Source organism: Culex quinquefasciatus, chromosome 2, assembly GCF_015732765.1.
Source record: "Culex quinquefasciatus strain JHB chromosome 2, VPISU_Cqui_1.0_pri_paternal, whole genome shotgun sequence".
Classification (NCBI taxonomy): Eukaryota; Metazoa; Arthropoda; class Insecta; order Diptera; family Culicidae; genus Culex; species Culex quinquefasciatus.
Genome location: NC_051862.1, coordinates 135,194,068 through 135,215,328, shown reverse-complemented (window position 1 = coordinate 135,215,328; position 21,261 = coordinate 135,194,068). Strand labels below are relative to the sequence as shown.

Here is a 21,261-nt window from a genome sequence, read left to right as displayed (position 1 = left end):
ACGCGGGACATCTTGGCGGCGCTGACCGCGGCGGAACAGAACCGGGAGACTCGCGATGGCGATCGATCGCGCCACGAGGAGAACAACAAAGAAATTGAGGTTAGTTCCGGTGTGAGTGGACATTGTGTGGAGCATCTGGCCACGTCATCGACCGAAACAACGCTCAACACCGGTTGTCAGCTGGTGTACCCATCTACATTCGGGCCAGGAACGGCCGCGGATGCCCTCAAGGCGGATTTCAATAACTCGGTGCCGGCAACGATCGGAACATTGGAGTTCCAGAGCACAAAAGCAGCTGCTCCTGTGCTGGCCGGACTGGAGTGGATTCTTGACCCGGGAGGCGATTACGAGAACCTGTCCCAACCACCCGGAGCGATAGTTTCGCTGGGTACGTCGCAGCAGCTGACGCAGTTGACGCTGGCTGGACCGCAGTGCACTTTTGGTTGCCTTGATGACATCAAGGGCCTGTGCCGGAAGGTGATTTTTCGTGACGCGTTAACGGAGCAAAAAGTTCAGGCGGGGAGGAACACCAACACTCAAGCGCTGAATGCCGATCTGAAGGCGTTCGGAAGCACCCCAAACCAGTTTGTTGTGGGTGGTGCTCCGCCAGCAGAAGTAAAATTCGAGCGCATTCGAACGAAGTTGGAATTCGAGCCGCCACCATCATCACCAACAACGTTGGCTCAAGCGAACGAGCCCGATCGGATCGATTCACGCAGTTGGAAATGTCCACCACTCGAGATGGTGTGCGTGAAACGAAGGTTTGTCAACAAGCGAAACTGGGAACCTGGAACTGAAAGAGATTGTGTCGGCATTGTGATGATTACCGTCCGGACACGATCGCGCGCTAACCGCCTACTTGGATGGGCTGACTTGGATCCCGGACCGGATGCAGCAGTGTTGCCAGTGATGCTCGTAGTCATCTGGCTGGAACCATGGAGCTTGACGAAACTGAAGTCGTGTGCAGCACCTGCGACGTTTTGGGAGGCTTCGCATCAACCGGAAAGTTTGGCGCAACTAACGACGACTGGTGTCATGGAACATCCTCCGACGCAGCTTCCCGTTGGCCCAGTGTTTACTCCATCCACATCAATATCACCCCAGCAGTCCACATCGGCAGGAAGTGGACGTGCCCCGTCGGTACAGGTGCCATGCTGGTCTTCAGGTGAAGATCGACGCAGTGGTCCGACCCGTACCTCCTATAATAAGTGGGGGGATGTTGTGACGACTGGAATTGTGAATGTGCCCACTGTGCATTCGTCGCTGGACTCGAACTCGGCCTCAATGCCGAGCCTCGACTGTCGTTGACAGCGCGTCATTGTTTACTGTGTGTTGTCATGTGGTTGGAATAAATGTTATTATCTTGATTGATTGAAACAGTTCGCACGCATTTTTATTGCTCTTGACGAGATTTGTCCGTTTGTTTTAGTGAATTGTGCGAAATATTATTACACCCCAAGACCGAGATTCGGCCAACCTCCGGTGGTCTGTGGGGTCGTAAAACAAACCTTCGGATAATCGAGGCTTCGGGTAATCAAGTCTGGACTGTAATTCGGTTCCAACCCAGAACAGCCACAATTTTGATCTATTCTTATCTGGATTGGTGTAACAACAAAACACATTTTTTTATTTATAAAATTCCTTACCAAGATGGCACTTGTCGCACGTGAAAGTCTAGTTCAAATTAAGGTAATTTTTTCCGGAAATCAAAGGTACACCCAACCGGCGGTCGCATGATTGTGATACATGGCGGCATGAAAGTATATCAGAATCTGCATGAAAACTGTCCTCATGCATTTTTTACGATTTAGGGGTATGACATTTTTGCCCGTTACTGACAATTATCGACATTACCGACGGCAGATTGATTGTAATGCAGAAAAAAAATGTTAACAGAACGAGGATTGAACCATCAACTTCTAAGTTGCTGATCCGACACGCTACCACCGCGCCATGGACCCTCGATAAATGATGAGGGACAGAGCGCAAACATAATGTTCTCTCTGGAGTGTGGCTCGGGGAAGCGCCATCATTATATGTGTTGGTGAGAACTGCAGATCGCTGACGTGTTTACACGCGGGCAAAAATGATCTATGGGCTTGCTGCAAAAAATGTAATAAAATATAACATTTTCTGCAGCAAATCCACTGTTGCAGATTTTGAGATATATTTTTCCTTTGGGTGTATGAAAAACACAAAAATATTTTTATCTTTTTTTAAAATAAGTTTTTTGAAAAACCACCGAAATTTTGAGCCGATTTGGTCAAAGCAGTGTTGAGATATCGTGGCACCCGTTTTTTGAAACTGCTAACTTCAGATAGCTATATCTCGGCAAGGATACAACCAAATGTCTTCAAATTTGTTTTGATAATAGATGAAAATGTTTATTTTAATACCCTGAAAACAGATTTTAAATAAAATTAAGTGTGTGCTCACACCAACCTCTGACTTTTATGTCGATTTACATGTATGTAACCCCTTAAGGGGAGGAGCGTAAATTCTTGGGAATTTCATGCTTTTGACTCACCCAAAGGGAAAATATATCTCAAAATCTGCAACAGTGGATTTGCTGCAGAAAATGTAATATTTTATTACATTTTTTGCAGCAAGCCCGTAGATCATATTTGCCCGCGTGTAAACACGTCAGCGATTTGCAGTTCTCACCAACACATATAATGCAGGTGCGTCCCCGAGCAACACTCCAGAGAGAACATTATGATCGCACTCTGTCCCTCACAATTCATCAAGTGTCCATGGCGCGGTGGTAGCGTGTCGGATCAGCAACCTAGAAGTTGACGGTTCAATCCTCGTTCTGTTAAGATTTTTTTTTCTGCAATACAATCAATCTGCCGTCGGTAATGTCGATAATTGTCGGTAACGGGCAAAAATGTCATACCCCTATAACGCAAAAAATGCATGAGGACAGATTTCATGCAGATTCTGATAAACTTTCATGCCGCCATGTATCACAATCATGCGACCGCCGGTTGGGTACCACCCGTAAATCAACTTGGTGTTTCGAGAAAAACACTCAGAAAGTTTGACAGTTCGCTTTGCGCAGGGCAAAATGTTGAGCTTAAAATCGTCTTTAACTCAGTTTAATCATAGAATATAATCATGAATGTTGCAGGAGTGATTGAAAATCATCTTTTTAGTGGATTCAATAAATTTTCTGTACTATGAAATATTGAGATTTTCTACATGTATGTAACCCCTTAAGCACAAACCACACATCTTGGTCATACAGTCCAGACTCGATTATCCGAAGCCTGGATTATCTGAAGTTTCGATTATCCGAAGTTCGATTATCCGAAGGTTTGTATGGGACTTCGAATATACAAATCACGAACAAAAAAATCGTTTTTTTTTCATTTTCTTGTGTTTAATATAAAATTTGAGTTCTACGACCACATTTTATGATCGCCTATAAACAAATAAAATGCATTTTTTAAATATTGCATCACCGCCATTTTGGCCGCCATCTTGGATTTAAAAATTCTAAATAATTTTAGCGTTTTTAGGGGTCAAACCTAAGCTCAACAATCAAAAATTAGACAGCGAAAAACATTTTTTTAGAGATACGATTATCCGAAGTAAAATTTTTCGAGTCTGGACTTTATTCAAGTTTCAACCTAAACTAACCATTTATTAGTTGATTGCCTGTTACATTCCCTTTTAAAGACGAAAATTCAATTAAGAAATGTCCATTAGCACAATCGAACACACCTTTTCATGAATCTAATATTGTGGATTTATAGCTGGTAGCTGCATTTTCTGACATCTTCTCACGGTCATTGGAAACGGTCGTGGATAAGCCTAGGGGTTCCTAAATGGTGTGAAAAAGTCCAATTGGGTCCTAAAATTGAGCTTAAATTTGTGGTAGTATTGTTCACAACGATAAAGAATATTTTTTTTAAATTAGCTTCGCGGCCTTTCTTGACAGAAAAGGTCCTACATACTTGACAGCTCGTTCCAAGGGGATCAAACCTAACCATACACACGTGCTTCAGAAATTTCCACATTCGCGCCACCGTGAAAGATTTCACCAATCTTACAAACCGTAACGCTTCGCGCTTCAACACTCTAGCAAACCGTAACGCCTGCGTGCTCTCTCTCCGGGAATCCACAGAGAACTGTCAAACACCGCGTGCGACACTCTCTCACGTGTTTGGATCGATAAAGCAGCCCCCCCCTACTTGTTTTTGTTTACATCCCAGTCGTTCGGATAACACACGCGACAATTCGCCGGGTTTCCTTCAGTGGTTAGTGGTTTTGCGCGGTTTTAGTAGTGATTTACTAAAGTTTAGTGGTCATTTGGTGTGAGAAGAGAAGTGATTTGCTGTGAGGAAGTGCTAGTTCCAGTGATTGGTGTAAATTTACAGAGTATTTCAAGTGAAATTACGCGCTTAGTGAGTTTGTGAGCTCAACAATCGCTACAAAGTGCCAATTTGTAGGTTGTTTTGATTGATCGAGTAACTTTACGACGATGGAGGATAACTTCACCAACATTGAGGCCGATACCGTTGCCGTCGAGGACGGTGGCGTACCTCCGGTGGCACGGGTTCCGTCGACCAGGCGTCGCAATGTCGTCACCCAGCACGGTTCGTACCGCACGGTGGACGAGGAGAACATCGTGGTGCTGGTCAGGTGTCATACGCCCCAACCGACGGAGGAGGATGCCGAGGAACAGGTCGTCTGGTTCGAGGATTTCTTCGAGCCGACCGAGGAAGAGGTAGGTTCGGGGAGCCGCTCAATGGTTGTGGTTTTTGCCTCAAAGCAACATTGTTGGTTGGTTTTAAGATTTTACGAGAATCACTTGAGAATCCCATCTGGCATTTTGACCGCAAAAGGTTCTTCAATCGGTGGATGGTCAATTTGGAAGGGGGAGCACGTGTCCTCATCCCGGTGGGGAGGTCGTGCGTCAATTTGGTTTTCTAATTAAAACCTTAATTATATTTATACGTTTTCGAGAGAGAATTTCCTCTTTTGTGAGGAAAAACAAGCTTGCCTTTATGCCATGTGCGTAACGGGAAAATAGGTTTATTGTTATGGACCTCGAAAGCCGTAAAATCGTTCCTCCGCTCGTCGAAAAGTTTTCCTCGGTTGCATTTCCCAAAGTTGTTTCAAAAGAGCACGAACGGCACATCTGGTTCAGCTGGCCAGCCCAGAGAGGATGACGGAGGTAATTAAGCTGCTTGATGGCCGTAAATCTGTGATGGATCTCCAAGATGGGTTCGATATGTGACAAAACAAGCTCGTACGATTTGGTGTTTATGTGGGGAATTAGAAAGGGTGTCAGCCAGTTTTGCCTTCCTCACTGAGGTAAGGCTATAATCCTGCTCTAAAAATGAACTTTGTATAAAAACGTCGTAGACCCACCTTCATGTATACATATCGACTCAGAATCGAAAACTGAACAAATGTCTGTGTGTATGTGTGTGTGTATGTGTGTGTGTATGTGTGTGTGTATGTATGTATGTGACCAACAAACTAGCTCATGTTTCTCGGCACTGGCTGAACCGATTTGACCCGAACTTGTTGCATTCGACTTGGTTTAGGGTCCCATAGATCGAGTTTTATACAGATTGAAGTTTCGATAAGTAGTTCAAAAGTTTAGTATAAAAATGTGTTTTCACATATATCCGGATCTCACTTAAATGTATGTAAACTATGTCCGGGTCCATCATCCGACCTATCATTGATTAGGTTATCAAAAGACCTTTCCAACGAGTCCAACACATTGATGATCTGGCAACCCTGTCAAGAGATATGGCCACTTAAGTGATATTGATGTACTTTTTGGAAGCCGGATCTCACTTAAATGTATGTAAACTATGTCCGGATCCACCATCCGACCCATCGTTGGTTAGGTTATCAAAAGACCTTTCCAACGAGTCCAACACATTGATGATCTGGCAACCCTGTCAAGAGATATGGCCACTTAAGTGATATTGATGTACTTTTTGGAAGCCGGATCTCACTTAAATATATGTAAACTATGTCCGGATCCTCCATCCGACCCATCGTTGGTTAGGTTATCAAAAGACTTTCTAACGAGACCAAAACATTGATGATCTGGCAACCCTGTCAAGAGATATGGCCACTTAAGTGATATTTATGTACTTTTTTATTCCGTATCTAAAACAATAGATGAAATTTGTGTACAGCCATTGTTGGTAATGCAGGGTGGCCACCTCGGGAAAAAACCGGGAAAACCGGGAAAAAACCGGGATTTTTATCCACCGGGAGAAAACCGGGAAAAACTCGGGAATTCGACTGACAAACCGGGAAAATATTTTAAGTTTAGTTAAAATTTGACAAAAGCCTCTTTAATTTATTCAATATGTTCTTTTCTCAATTAGAATATTATTCATGTTATTATAAATGAACATTGTTGGAATTCGAGCGAGAAGAAGGAAAGCATTTCTCGCTCGCGAACGAGGGAGAGAACTTGTAGTACTTCTCTCTTCTCGCTCGCGCTCGCATTTTCGTTCGCGTTCTCGCTCTCGCCGCGAGCGCTCGCGAGCGCCTCGTGCTAGACGTTCGTCCCAAGCTAGAAATGTATTTATCAGGCTTATGAATACGAACCAGGCGATGGTATAGACACAGAGAACAGATGTACATCTAGGCTCGAACTTGTGTGTAAACACTGCAGCACTCACAAAATGTGTTGCATACAGTCTTGCATCAAAGAAATTGGGGTGTAAAGGATACGCTTGGCGGCGCCACCGTCGCAGCTGAGATTACTTGACTTAACAATGTAGAATGGCTCAATAATTTCCTCAGAAAAATAATATTTTCCTCGTTTATAAACTGAATTCACTTCAGTACAATTTCAATTGACTGCTAATAATGCAAAAATGCATTAACATTATCATAAACATAGCAGAAAACTTGTATAAAAATTATTTTTTTGAACGGTAGCTTAAAATAGTACCTTTCCGACCTTTCCACATGTTAACTCTGATTTCGTTTTGTTTACCTTCACAGCTGATTTTGTTATTTTCTTTCGCGCGTAAAATCGTACCCCTACGATGAAAGACAGTCTGACATTGGTCTGATGTCGTTCGTTCGGAGTGTTTTGTGCAGTGAATGAATGGTCCAACGTTCTGCTACTGTAGGTCATCATGATTTTTGAAGTGGCGCTATCTAGGCGGATGATGCACACCCTAGCTCTTTTCGACGTATCTTGGTTTGAATGTTTACACACGTTTTTCGATGCTTTTTGTTCAGTGATGTACATCTGTTCTCTGTGGTATAGAGGTGTAACTTCAATCGCTGTGTTGTTTTTTGTTCGTTTCTAACACGTTCAACTTCTCGCGAACGGGCAATTCTGGCTCGCGAGAAAGCCCGTTCGCGAGCGGAGGAGAGCACGGGCAATCGGTGAGTTTCTCTCGGCAGCTCGAGACTCGCGGCGAGAACTCGAGAGAGAGAAAATTTTCTCGCGAGAGCGCTATAATATCAACACTGAAATGAAGAATTCGCGAAAACTACAGTCATCCCACATATTCGGAACACCCACAAATTCGGAACACTTTTGTGATCATTTGTCAATTATGTGGCAAATGCAGCTTTTCTGTTGACCCTACTATTTTTAGGACCTTCATTTGGACATTTTCTTGCTATTTCAATAGTAAAAATAGTACTTTTAATACAAAAAACTGCATCTAAAGACTATTTTATCCAGAGCAGCAAAACACTGCCTCCAAATTGCCTGTTCCATAATAGTGGGATGTTATTGTGCCTCAAACAATTGTGGAACACCTGAATTTAACTGATATTTTCACAAAAAAAAAGTTATCAGACCATTCATAAAACATAACTATGCTTTAGTTTCGTTAGTTTCAGTGCGTGAAGTCATTATTTTGTAAAAAATATGTACTCCTGGAGAGAACCAAAGTTTGTTTACATCCGTAAGAAAAAAGTGTTCCGAATTTGTGGATTTCAAGGGTGAAAGTTTTTCTTCAAAAACTTGATGTAAAAGTTAAAATTTGCAGTTGTTCGATACAGCATTCGAAAGATCGCAAGAAAAGCTTTCAAATGAAGGTAAAAGCGAATCATTAAGTTCAATTATCGATTTGCTATGATTTTTTGAGCATGGGCCGATCTGTAAACCGTTCCGAATATGTGGCGTGACTGTATGTTTGAATTTGTGTAATAGACTCATGCTTCTTGGTTATGGATGTTTTTTGTATCCTATTATATTTTTACAAGGCGATTTTTTTTTAATAAAGCAAAATGTTTCCTCTACCAGCGATTCTCAACCTGGGGTACATGTACCCCTGGGGGTACCACGAGCGGTCTCAAGGGGTCCGGACGACAAACCCCGCAATGGCGAACATTTGTCCCAAACAAAATATTTGAGAGAATAAAAAAACAAATTGCTTTGAATCAAAAAAATAACAACCATGCTTAAGGTGCAATGAATTACGGACGAATTGTTTTTGACCAATCAGAATTTTTTTTAAAAATATTTGAATGATAAATCTATAATTTGCATTCGTTTAGAAATTTTATGAATTTGAAGTAAAGTGCATCGTTTTTGAGTTTTTTTTTGTTTTTTTTTTCTACAATTATTTGTTTCAAATTTATATATGCTACAAAAGAATGGATCAAAAATGTTCAAAAAAGAAAGCAGAAAGGAATTTTCTCAACCATTTAATAGAATAATTTTTCATTTGAAAATAGCAACTTCAAAAAAATACTATTTACAAAATTCAAATTTACATAAAAATAACATTTAAAAAAATATGGGGGATGTTTGTAGAAATGAAAAAGACAACGAAAATTTAATTTACAAAAAAAAATCTCTAAATTTAAAGACATTTTCAGTAGATAGTTTTAAAGAAAAACAGGGAACAACATTTTATTTGAAGCTTTATTAAGAAAACTGATTTGAAGAAATGTACATGGACGTTGTGTGGTCTATCCAGTACATGTTTTTAAACAACTCTAGAAACAAGATTTACGACATTTTTAATACTTCAAAATTCATGTTTCTTTCTTCGTGAATTGGAATGTAAAAAAATCTCATGCAAACGAAAAATTTCATGTATGAACGCTAGGGGGTACCAGCAGCTTAAGTAACACGAAAAAGGGTACCTAGCCTAGAAAAGGTTGAGAACCGTTGAATTATAACATATTTCAACATAAAAATAATAATATCATGGAGTTTCTGTTTGTAAATATTATTTTATTTGATAATATTTGAGATTCTCAGCAAGACAAATTATTAAGTACAACTTGCAATGAATTGTTTTTTTGCAAAGTTTTTTTAAATGTCGTTTGAAATTTATGTAAAATTTTCAGGTATTTCAAAAATACAATATATTTAGAATTCAGCTACAAAAACGTCACTTGAAATACAGGCAATCACTTTTAGGTGGTTACTACATCAACACAAAAATTGAGATCATGTTGAAAATAAGGCCGATGCTAATATTTTTCAAAATTTTTGTCCCTCGGCTCTGGCCGGGGTCAAGTGGGGGAACAATCCATAGTCTCAACATTTGAATGCAAAAAGTGTTCAAATACATTTTACACTAGTTTATTTGTTTTGTCTTCAAAAAATGTAAGATTTGGCGGTAATAAAAAAAAACTAAGGGTGTAAAATTTAAAAAAAAATAAAAGATTATTAAATTAACCCAAACATGCTTAAAAATGATTCCAAACGCAAGGGAATGCATTTTATATTGATTTCAGCTGGTTGCACTTAAATTTCAATTGAAATTTTGATGTTTTTTGAAAAATATTTTTTGCCCCCTGATTTTTCGAGGCAATTAACGAATTAACGAGCATTTACATAACTGTTGATAACAATTTATTTTTGCAATTCTTTTCTTTAAAATTAATAAATTGTAGTAATAATTAATCTCATTCTAATAAATAAAACGTTTTTTTTATTTTGAGGTTATACAATCTACATGTATGATGATGAAAAATCCCAATCATTATGGAAATTAGATGTTTGGATTGGAAACAGATAAAAACGGCTTCGTTTACAACTTACTTACTTTTTACTCAAGATTTGAAAGCTTTCTTGAGGAATTCAAACTTTGAACCAAATGTATGCGTTCAAAAAGTATGTTGGTACTAACGTTAGCCTAAAAAAACATTGTAGTTTGGTTTAGAAACATTTCGGAACATTCCTTCTGGGCTCGGGAGAAAACCGGGAAAAAACCGGGAAATTGAAAATCAAAATCTGGTGGCCACCCTGTGGTAATGAGTGAGGAAGGCTCCAACCACATAGGTGGAATAAGTTAGTTTTTTTTATGTTACCAAGAATCATTAAAGGGAAATGATGAGATTGATAATGCAGTTCTCAATCATTAAAGCTTTTGACCATAGAAAACTATTGTTACATTTTTCTTACACCGAAACTCTGACATTAATTTGCCGCACTGCTGAAAAACAGCAATAATCCCAGGATTAAATTGAATAGAAAAACAGCTACAATTTTTGAAGCATCTGTCTAATTAACCTAAATCACAGATATCATCACAAAATCCCGTCAGTCGACGTCAAATGTGTCTGAATTTTTCAAATAACGAAACATGTCATAAAACGGGAGCCAAACATGTTTTTCAACAGGTTTCCATCTTTTTCGATTGTTATTTTTGGGGACCTCAACCCACCCATACAGGAGCGGCACACATGTCGCAATAACAATAACAATTGAACATAAAATAAAATAAAACATTGCCCGGTGATTTTCAACAAAACGCACCACAACTGGTGTGGTGACTGAAAGGAAGTAAGAAACGATAACATGCGGTGGGAAAATTGGGTGATTTTTTTCTTCTTGTTCGACGATTTGTTTGTGGTGTGGTTTGAAAAATTGGGTGGGGGGGCCTTGGAATGTTTTTGGGCGTACGGTGGGCGTAATAGGATAATAATAACAATTGCACGAGGTTTTGTTTAGAAGTCATTTGTCTTGGTACTCGTGGGCAGTAAATATTGGTGAAATATTATCGGTTTCACGCTGGGGGCAAATGTATCGTTGAACGAGATAAACAGTGGCTAATTAATGGTCTTTTTGGGATTTGTTAATGCATTTGTGATTTAAAGTAACCATGTTGAATGTTGAACGTTTTTTTTTTAAATGAGTCATTTAAAAAATATGCCTCTCGTGAATGTGAAAATGAAATCCTTAAAGACAAACTTTATGGTTCGAAATGCAGTTTTTTGAGATTAGAGCTTTGAATTTTCGATTCTCTGATTCTTTGATTCTTTGATTCTTTGATTCTTTGATTCTTTGATTCTTTGATTCTTTGATTCTTTGATTCTTTGATTCTTTGATTCTTTGATTCTTTGATTCTTTGATTCTTTGATTCTTTGATTCTTTGATTCTTTGATTCTTTGATTCTTTGATTCTTTGATTCTTTGATTCTTTGATTCTTTGATTCTTTGATTCTTTGATTCTTTGATTCTTTGATTCTTTGATTCTTTGATTCTTTGATTCTTTGATTCTTTGATTCTTTGATTCTTTGATTCTTTGATTCTTTGATTCTTTGATTCTTTGATTCTTTGATTCTTTGATTCTTTGATTCTTTGATTCTTTGATTCTTTGATTCTTTGATTCTTTGATTCTTTGATTCTTTGATTCTTTGATTCTTTGATTCTTTGATTCTTTGATTCTTTGATTCTTTGATTCTTTGATTCTTTGATTCTTTGATTCTTTGATTCTTTGATTCTTTGATTCTTTGATTCTTTGATTCTTTGATTCTTTGATTCTTTGATTCTTTGATTCTTTGATTCTTTGATTCTTTGATTCTTTGATTCTTTGATTCTTTGATTCTTTGATTCTTTGATTCTTTGATTCTTTGATTCTTTGATTCTTTGATTCTTTGATTCTTTGATTCTTTGATTCTTTGATTCTTTGATTCTTTGATTCTTTGATTCTTTGATTCTTTGATTCTTTGATTCTTTGATTCTTTGATTCTTTGATTCTTTGATTCTTTGATTCTTTGATTCTTTGATTCTTTGATTCTTTGATTCTTTGATTCTTTGATTCTTTGATTCTTTGATTCTTTGATTCTTTGATTCTTTGATTCTTTGATTCTTTGATTCTTTGATTCTTTGATTCTTTGATTCTTTGATTCTTTGATTCTTTGATTCTTTGATTCTTTGATTCTTTGATTCTTTGATTCTTTGATTCATCTTTATCTTCAAATAAACGTTTAAATCAGTAAAGTAACATTTCCCATTGGCAACCTCGTTGAAACCATTCATCATCCATGCTTCGGCTATGCTAACACAACGTACTAAACATAGTCACACATCCCGTTTCGAACAAGTAACCTGCCTTTTTCATGCTCAAGTGATCAATCACCGTTTGTGTAACGCATACAAGCGCAAATGCGTGTGCCACTTTCTGAGGGGTTGTTTTAGCTGAGAATTTTCTTTCTTTTTTTATCGAAGAAATGTTAACGCCTAGTACATTACTGATTACTTCCAGCCAGGGATGAAGTTATTCGCTTAGTTCGTCATAAAAAAAACATTTTTTTGACAGTCATCTTCATGAAATGTACACAGTAAAAAAAAACATGGTAAAATTACATCTAAAAAGGGGTACATCTTTTATGTCATAAAAAAGCTTTAATTTTACCTCTAATAATGTGTAAATTTACATTTGGCAGACGCTAGGAAAAAATATTTGTAATCCTGAAAAAATATCAAACCGGCGATAGTTATATCTAGCTTACTAAGTCCGCGCCCCAACCCGCACGGCCATCTCGCCGCTATGAAAACATTACGATCAAAGCCAACGTACCTCTATGTGCTCCGTACATTGTATATTGGATTTACTGCATATACGGTACATAGAGGTACATTGGCTTTGATCGTCCAGTTTTCACAGCGGCGAGATGGCCGTGCGGGTTGGGGCGCGGACTTAGTAAGCTAGATATAACTATCGCCGGTTTGATATTTTTTCAGGATTACAGATATTTTTTCCTAGCGTCTGCCAGATGTAAATTTACACATTATTAGAGGTAAAATTAAAGCTTTTTTCTGACATAAAAGATGTACCCCTTTTTAGATGTAATTTTACCATGTTTTTTTTTACTGTGTACTACAACAATAATCATTTAAATGCATTTTTATAAGAGTTTGTATGTGAACATTTCCATGAAATTTCACATTGACGGTAGCGTAAATAGTGAACTTTTCCAGCACTGAGCCCAGAGCCTTTTCAAGATTCATAATTACACGATTAATTATGCGAAAAATACTTTCTTCATTGACATCGTAGACTCTACACCCTCAGCGATGACTTGAAGTTCATAGCTGAACAGGTTCAGTGCGTGAGCTTCAAAGAAAGGGGCAAGAACATTTCCGCGAAAATGTTTTACAAATTACGAAAACGGAGGCCTTTCTCCCACCTCAAGTAGCAACATCGAGACGAAAAATGAAGTTGTACAGAATTAATGAGCGCTTAATTATTGCTTTCTGTTCTTGCGCAAGAACCCCGTGCGACGTATGTAACGTAGTTCAACATGTAGGAGTGGGAAATGTTCCTTGACGTCGTTTGTTTTCAGCTCTTGCCACAGATTGTGAAATTTTCTCGTCAGCTGGGTTGGAACAATATTTCAGAAAATAACTGCTCGGAACGTACTCAGACTAATCTGTGCGTTTTTGTGCTAGAGTCGATTTTTTAAATATCTTAATTATCATAACACTAAGTACATGAAACAATTATAAATAGAAAAACGTTTTCGATCCATCCCAGGAAGTCTAACCCGATGAAGCTCATATTTCTTGCTCCGCTAGTAAAATTAGACGCACCTTGGTGGGTTCAAAATTCCAATTATTTCCACGGCCATGTAGCGTTCGAATTTTGACTAATTAGCGAAATGTTAATTTAATGAACACCGCATTTTTTGACGTTCTGCTCCAGTTGCAATGAGCCAAAGAGATTTCCAAGTTTAAGGTGTGCGTTAGGTGAAATTGAACACCACGGTGAAGTTTTCTTTTCCCAGTGTGGTTTAATATTTTGACAACTAATCCAAAGCAGACGCCCCGTTCTCGGAGCGAATCAACTAGAGAAGTTAAACATGGTGAAAAATTAACCCTGCTGACTAATTATGATTTGTTCTGGCTCATCAGCTAGATTTGCACACAACCACACTGAGACGAGTGAACAGTGCAAGAATTGTGAAGTTTTATGCTCATACACCAAGATGCGGTTCAACAGTAAAAGGGGAGATATGGGAGTCTTTTTGATGGAAATTATTTCTATTATTATCTTCGTTTGACTTATATTGATGTCAATCCTTTTAAAGGAAAGTGCATTGGCAATATTACAATATTAACGTTATTGATAAATTGTAAAAAAGATATTTAGATAAAATTTGGGTTGCTTAAGAAGAATGGAACCATTTATACCAGAAATTTACAATTTTGTTTATTGGCAGGAAATTCACTAAAATTAAATTCTGTGAGCCCAAATCTATCATGCCTTTACGAAAAAGAAGCGTTTACTTCAGGGGTGACCAAAGTATGGCCCGCGGGCCAAATATGGCCCGCAAGGTTATTTTTTGTGGCCCGCGGACCAATTTTGAATAATCATGTAAAATAGCCCTTTGGGTCACCTGTAAAGTGATTTTATTTCATTTCATTTTATTAGGTTGCTTTAACAATAACATTGGTGCAGTTGATATCCTGAGCTGAGATGTGGACTACATTTCAACAGCTGATTTGTTCAAAATGGGGAGAGAGTTTATTGGTACTGCAAAAATAACCTTCGAAATAGCTAATAAATGTGGGAAAAGTGATTTTATAATTAATAAAATTAAGGTTTAGTGAACATTTTAAGTTTTAGTTAATATGAAACCAATGATTTATCCAAACTTTGATCCTGAATAAACGAAACAGATATTCTATTGAAAAAAATCAACTTAATGAAACATTTTTTTTTTTTTTTTGATTGTTGTTGAAAACAGAAAATTTCTTCAAAAACTTCATTAAACATTTTTGGAAATAAATTATGAAATGTTCAAATTTTACTAAAGTAAAAACTCATTGATGAGTCATGACTCATGACGATTTTCATAGGCTTGGCCCAAACCTTTTTTTTCACTTATAAACCGTACACCTCGGGATTCGAACACATTATATTTAGGTTTCGTCTTGAGTACGTAACCTCTGATTCAGGCTGCCCATAATTTATTGAAATATTATTGAAATTGGAGGAATAATTGTTGAAAAATCTCTTTACATCAATTTATAACTTTAATAGCAATTTATTCAAAAAATAAATTCCATAATATTTTTACAGATAGAAAATTATGTGAAAATAGCACCCCTGGTTTACTTATATCAACTGCAAAAATGTCGAGTTGTGCTATGTTTGTTATTTTATTTGAAACAAGGAATTTGTTCTCGAAAATTATTTTGTTTTCGTTCCATACTTAAGTTAAAATATAAAAGCAATAATATTTTTTCTGATTTTTTTTAGCTTTTTGAATATACAAATTTGAAGCGAAAATGAAACTGAATACTTTTTTCGTGAAATTCCAAACATTTCTTCACTTTATAATAGGAAGAGCCATTCTAGCTTAAAACCAATAACCAATAATTTTTTTTGTTTACTTTAAAAGTGTGACCAAAAGAGCAATTTATCTTAAATCTTTGGAGTCAGAGTTGGCAAATAATAACTATAAAAAGGCGTCTTTTGAGCTAAAGCAAATTATGGACATGAATTATTTGCGCAGTTAATAAGGGTTTAAATTTGAAAAAGCCGGGTAATTCCCTGGGCTTTGTCATAATGAGTGTCATAGGTTTGATGCTTGTTTGGCAAGGAGTATGATTTGATTCGATGTGGAATTAAAATCGAAGTGTTCAGTATATTGCTGAAGCTTCCATTTTTACACATCGACACCACTTCATGCTGCGATAACCCACTTTGGCGCAGTCTCAGGGCTTAATCGATGGCCGGTAAGCTGTCATCGAGACAAGGAGGTTCTCCGATAGTGGAAATATCACATTTGTACAATGAACCGCTACATATGTGATTTTTCCCTATCTTAATGTGGGTGTCAGGTTAGGATGCGGGTTTTAAAAAAATAGTTTTTGTAGAATTTAGGATTTTAACTATAAATATCAACTATACTTTGACTTTAGTTATTTAGGGACAAAATTAGTAACAGTGAATTCAGTAATTCTATCAGAATCGATGATTTTCATTCAAGTAGCTTAAAAACCATTCTGATTTGTCAAAATTTCCATAGAGTCTCGATCAATCAATAGTGAAATGATATCGGACTAAATTCGTTGATCTGTTGAACTAACGGTTGTCGGATTATGATTGTATCGACCATTGTTGCGAATCGAGGATCTACTGGAATTCTGACGATCAAATGGTCGTCTCTTTTTCAATTCACGACTTGTAGAATATGAACTGTTATTAATTTGTTTTTGTTATTCAATTCAAGTTAGGTAGTTATCCGCAAATGAATATTTGGACTTATATGAATAATTGGACATTTTGGACTTATGAATAACACACAACTGTGCATTTATTCTAGAGTCAGATCCATACAGCGTCAATGTTTATTTGGTCGAAGTGTACTAATTCATTGGCAGATCTGATTCTAGTTGTAATGTACGACAAGACTATTGACGGACGTGACAGGACGAGGGCCCAGTTTAAAGGTTTCGACATCAACGATGTGCGGCTCGATCACCCTCCCAAAAAAAAAAACAAATTTGAAAAAGCCGGGTAATTTTTTTTGAATTGGTTTTTTATCATGTTTTTTAAAATTGGGTCAAATTTGCCACTGATTTTTTGAAAAGAACGCACTATGTTATCAACAATAATAGTTTTATCTTAGGTACATAGGAAAGAAGGTACTTTGAAATGCAGTCAATTAGACAAACTGAAGCTTTCCCAGAACTAAAAAAATAAAAAATAAACATTTTTCTTAGTGTTTATCAAAAATCCTTTATTATTTAAGAGCGAGTTTTTCACCAATGTGTAACAGGTCGTATCGAGGTGCTCCGATTTGGATGAAACTTTCAGCGTTTGTTTGTCTATACATGAGATGAACTCATGCCAAATATGAGCCCTCTACGACAAAGGGAAATGGGGTAAAACGGGCTTTGAAGTTTGAGGTCCAAAAAACCTAAAAAATCTTAAAATAGCTCGCATTTCCGTAAAACTTCATCAATTCCAACTCTCTTAGATGCATTCGAAAGGTCTTTTGAAGCACTTCAAAATGTGCCATAGACATCCAGGATTGGTTCGACTTTTTCTCTTAGCTTTTGCAAATTACTGTCAAAAATTGATTTTTTGAAAACCTTAATATCTTTTTGCAACAGCCTCCAACACCCATACTCCCATAGGTCAAAAGATAGGTAATTACATGGACTATAAGCCTACGGTGTTAACTTTTTGGCCAATCGCAGTTTTTCTCATAGTTTTTCGATTTTTCTAGAAAAAACATTTTACAACGTTAGTTTTTGCCCTGTAGGCCTCCATAGCGTCACTTTTTGGTCTCAATTTTGTCATATTCGGAATCCTCGGACAATTTCACGTAAGTTAGAAGTATTGGAGTTGTAAATTTGATTGGAAAAATTTCCATTTAGAATTAATTAAAATATTTTTCAACAATTTGTTGGATTAGGGGTAAAACAGGTTTTCGCCTACTTGATACAGCATTTGACGTATTGATCACAGGGTAAATAATATCTATTTCTTTTTTCAAAAATGTTTTTTAGAATTATTTTTTAAATCAAAATTACAACTCCAATACTTCTAACTTACGTGAAATTGTCCGAGGATTCCGAATATGACAAAATTGAGACCAAAAAGTGCCGCTATGGAGGCCTACAGGGCAAAAACTAACGTTGTAAAATGTTTGTTCTAGAAAAATCGAAAAACTATGAGAAAAACTGCGATTGGCCAAAAAGTTAACACCGTAGGCTTATAGTCCATGTAATTACCTATCTTTTGACCTATGGGAGTATGGGTGTTGGAGGCTGTTGCAAAAAGATATCAAGGTTTTCAAAAAATCAATTTTTGACAGTAATTTGCAAAAGCTAAGAGAAAAAGTCGAACCAATCCTGGATGTCTATGGCACATTTTGAAGTGCTTCAAAAGACCTTTCAAATGCATCTAAGAGATTTGGAATTGATGAAGTTTTACGGAAATGCGAGCTATTTTAAGATTTTTTTTGGACCTTAAACTTCAAAGGTCGTAGAGGGCTCATATTTGGCATGAGTTCATCTCATGTATAGACAAACAAACGCTGAAAGTTTCATCCAAATCGGAGCACCTTGATACGACCTCTAGAACAATCCGAGCAATATTTACAAATACTGCCTCTTAATTTCTAATGTAATAAAATGAAACTTTTGTTAAGTTTTGTAAGACTAGATTTGGAAAACTAAACTTTTTAAAATTTCCAATCTGTAAAAAAAAATATTTTTTTTCATATCAACCCCAACATTCAAAAAGGGTTTAAAACCGCGAAAAAAACTTGAGGGATCGGAAATTCCCAAAGTGTTTCAAATATACACTATCGACCCCTCCCCGTCTCCCCCTAAAATGCTACGTCATTTGTAAAATGGCCCCAAATGGAATACAAATACTAAAAATGTTGATTTTTGAGTTTAAAGAATTTTGCACAAAATACAAAGATATACTCTCCAGTGACAAAAATTACACCTACAATTTCAATATGTATTCATGGATCAAATTACCAATTTCAATGGTTTAACAATGGTAAATTTTTAATTTACGTTGTAAAATCGTATGAAAAGAGTCAAAATTCGCTGATTCTCACTCCGTTGCAACGTCACAGAGAAAATAATGTGGCAAATGAAAAGTTGGACCCAAAAAAACTTTTAAAATATCTATTTTCGATCCGAATCTGTCATTATATTTATAATTTGAAATGGTTTTGATATTATACGAGACACAGTAAAAAAAAACACGAAAATTGAGTTAAGTTGCAACGCCGGAATGTGTTCAAAACATTTTTTGTTCGTCAAATAAAATTCTTTTGCGTGATCCTGGAATAAATATTCAAATCGACGTAATAGCCATTTATGAACAAATCCGCTTTCGATCAGTTTTTGATCTCTTTACGAAAAAACAAATTTAAAATGCTTTAGATTGTTTATTACTTCTTATTCTAAATGCTCTTAACATTTAAATTTAGTTCTGTTTTAAATAGAAATAAAAATAATGGTCTCAAATCATGGTGGCTCTTGCGTCTCTTTGAAACTTACCGAAGATTTATCCTTTTTTGTTAGTTTTTTTTTCTGACAGTTCTTTCTGCCACTTTGTAATTCATATTTTTTAGCTTCTTTTTGATTTCTGGTTTTTTTTTCGACGTTTTTTTCTTCTGGAAAATAATTGTGGTGATTTATTTATACCAAAGTTAAATGAGAGGCGTCTTCTTCTTTTTTCTGTGATTTTTATTGTTGCATTTTTTGATGATTTAATTTGAAACAAAATGCTGGAATCCAGAATCCCTACTTTCCCCTACATGACTATAAAGTTTGGTTGTTGAACTGAGACAACAATGTTGTAAGACTGTTTCATACACACACACGTCCTAAACAAACACTAGCTCTAACCAAGCCAGCTACAATAGAATAGCTGTAACATTTACTCTACTTAGCGAGCGCGTGTGTGTGTGTGTTGACGTGTGTTCGCTGCGAAAAGTCAGATGATTAATTAGCCCCAGACGAGGAACCGAAAGTAGCGGAAAATTTTGGGCTAATATTTCATTTTCTAGTTACACCAGTTTACTTAAGCCAGATTAGCTGAACGGGTGAGTAGGGAAGCTAATTTAGGAATTATCTTCGAAATCGCGTTAATTTTGGAAAATGCACGCCATCGAAACAGCTTCGAAACTGGATCCCTTTTCTGTCATCCAAGTCAAGTTGATTGACGAAACATTTTTGAGCGCGAAATTTTTGGCACGCAAAATAGTTTCCGCGCGCACAGAGCTCAGAACTATAATTTGACTAGAAAACGACCCTCCGGGCAGGGAGGATGGTGTCAACTTTGCCCGCGGAATGACACTGATTGATACATTTTCGTTTGTTAGCTTGAAATTCCGTGATGGGTGTCGCTCTTGTTACTTCGGTGGCCTGACGTTGAAGCGGGGTTAATTGTCAGTTGTTTTCGTGAAAAGTGTGTAATGGATCGGCTTAATTGGCTTGGATTTTTTGTGCTTCTCCATGGTAGAATGTAGTAAGTTTAGACATTGAAGTTTGATAGTAAGGATTACTATAAATTTCCAATTTTTTGCTATTTTTTAACTTCAACCATCCTTTTCTTTGATGATTTCTTAGTTTAATATAAAAATGTCCAACTACAATGTGACACTAAAATGACAATAATCTCCTACTTAGCACTAACAAAGCTTTTAATACCATTTATCGCAATTTACCCTTAATTGCGGTTCAATCAACTGACGCCAAATAAGTCACAGCTTTTGTGACTTACCGAGCATTCAAACCTCAATTTCTCACTCTCCTCTACTAATACTGTTTGTTTTAGCATTAATGGAAATGACGGTTGTAAAACAATGCACTCATTCAACAGATTAACCACATCACATTTAGCGCGAGCCCGCATTTATTGACACCCTTCGAGAGGGGTCCATCAACAAGAGTCGTAAGGTCACAGCAAAGTGACAGATTTGCCAAATGAAACAAACAAACTGAAACACATCAAGTGAGAAAGAGCGCGAGATGTATCGCGTGCATTTATTCGTCCAATTACCAACAATGGTTGCGCTTTTATTCGGCAATTAATCTTGCATTGTTACACTAAGAGATGGTTTCAAAGCACAAACTGCTAGCACGGCTGCTAGGGTGTAAATGTGTGGTGGTTGAACAAAACCATCGCCATCGGTCGTGATGGTGACCCGCGGCGGCGGCGCGGGCGATTGTCCCACGAGGGGCCTCCAGCGGCTGTCCCCTCCGCGGCTTGGCGTGTTTACTGACGCGTAATTACATAATTACATGCCGCGATTGAGAGGTAGGGGACACTGTGAAAAAGGCATGGAAAAATCTGATAAAATACTTGATTGCGTTGAAAAACAAAATTAAATTTATTTATTGGGAATCTCGAAGAGCATTCTAAAATTGTAAAATATTTAAATAATAGGACTTCCTGTTAGTAATTATTGATTAATGACGTTGTTCATATCTGACAAAGAATAAGTAAATAGGACTATGGAGTTTACAAATTCTACAAAGCCGAAGCGGAATTCAATAAGTTCAGTACAAAATGTATCCCAA

General features: G+C 37.0%; 1 protein-coding gene across 1 annotated transcript in view; it reads left to right on the top strand.

Moving 5' to 3' along the window:
• The first annotated feature begins 4,203 nt into the window (after positions 1–4,203).
• LOC6033760 (RNA pseudouridylate synthase domain-containing protein 2) overlaps positions 4,204–21,261 on the top strand; it is a 398,524-nt gene continuing 381,466 nt past the window's right edge. The window contains exon 1 of the mRNA XM_038251446.1: positions 4,204–4,732. Within this exon, the coding sequence (XP_038107374.1) occupies positions 4,487–4,732 (246 nt within the window). The 5' untranslated portion in view covers positions 4,204–4,486. The remainder of the gene's footprint in view (positions 4,733–21,261) is intronic.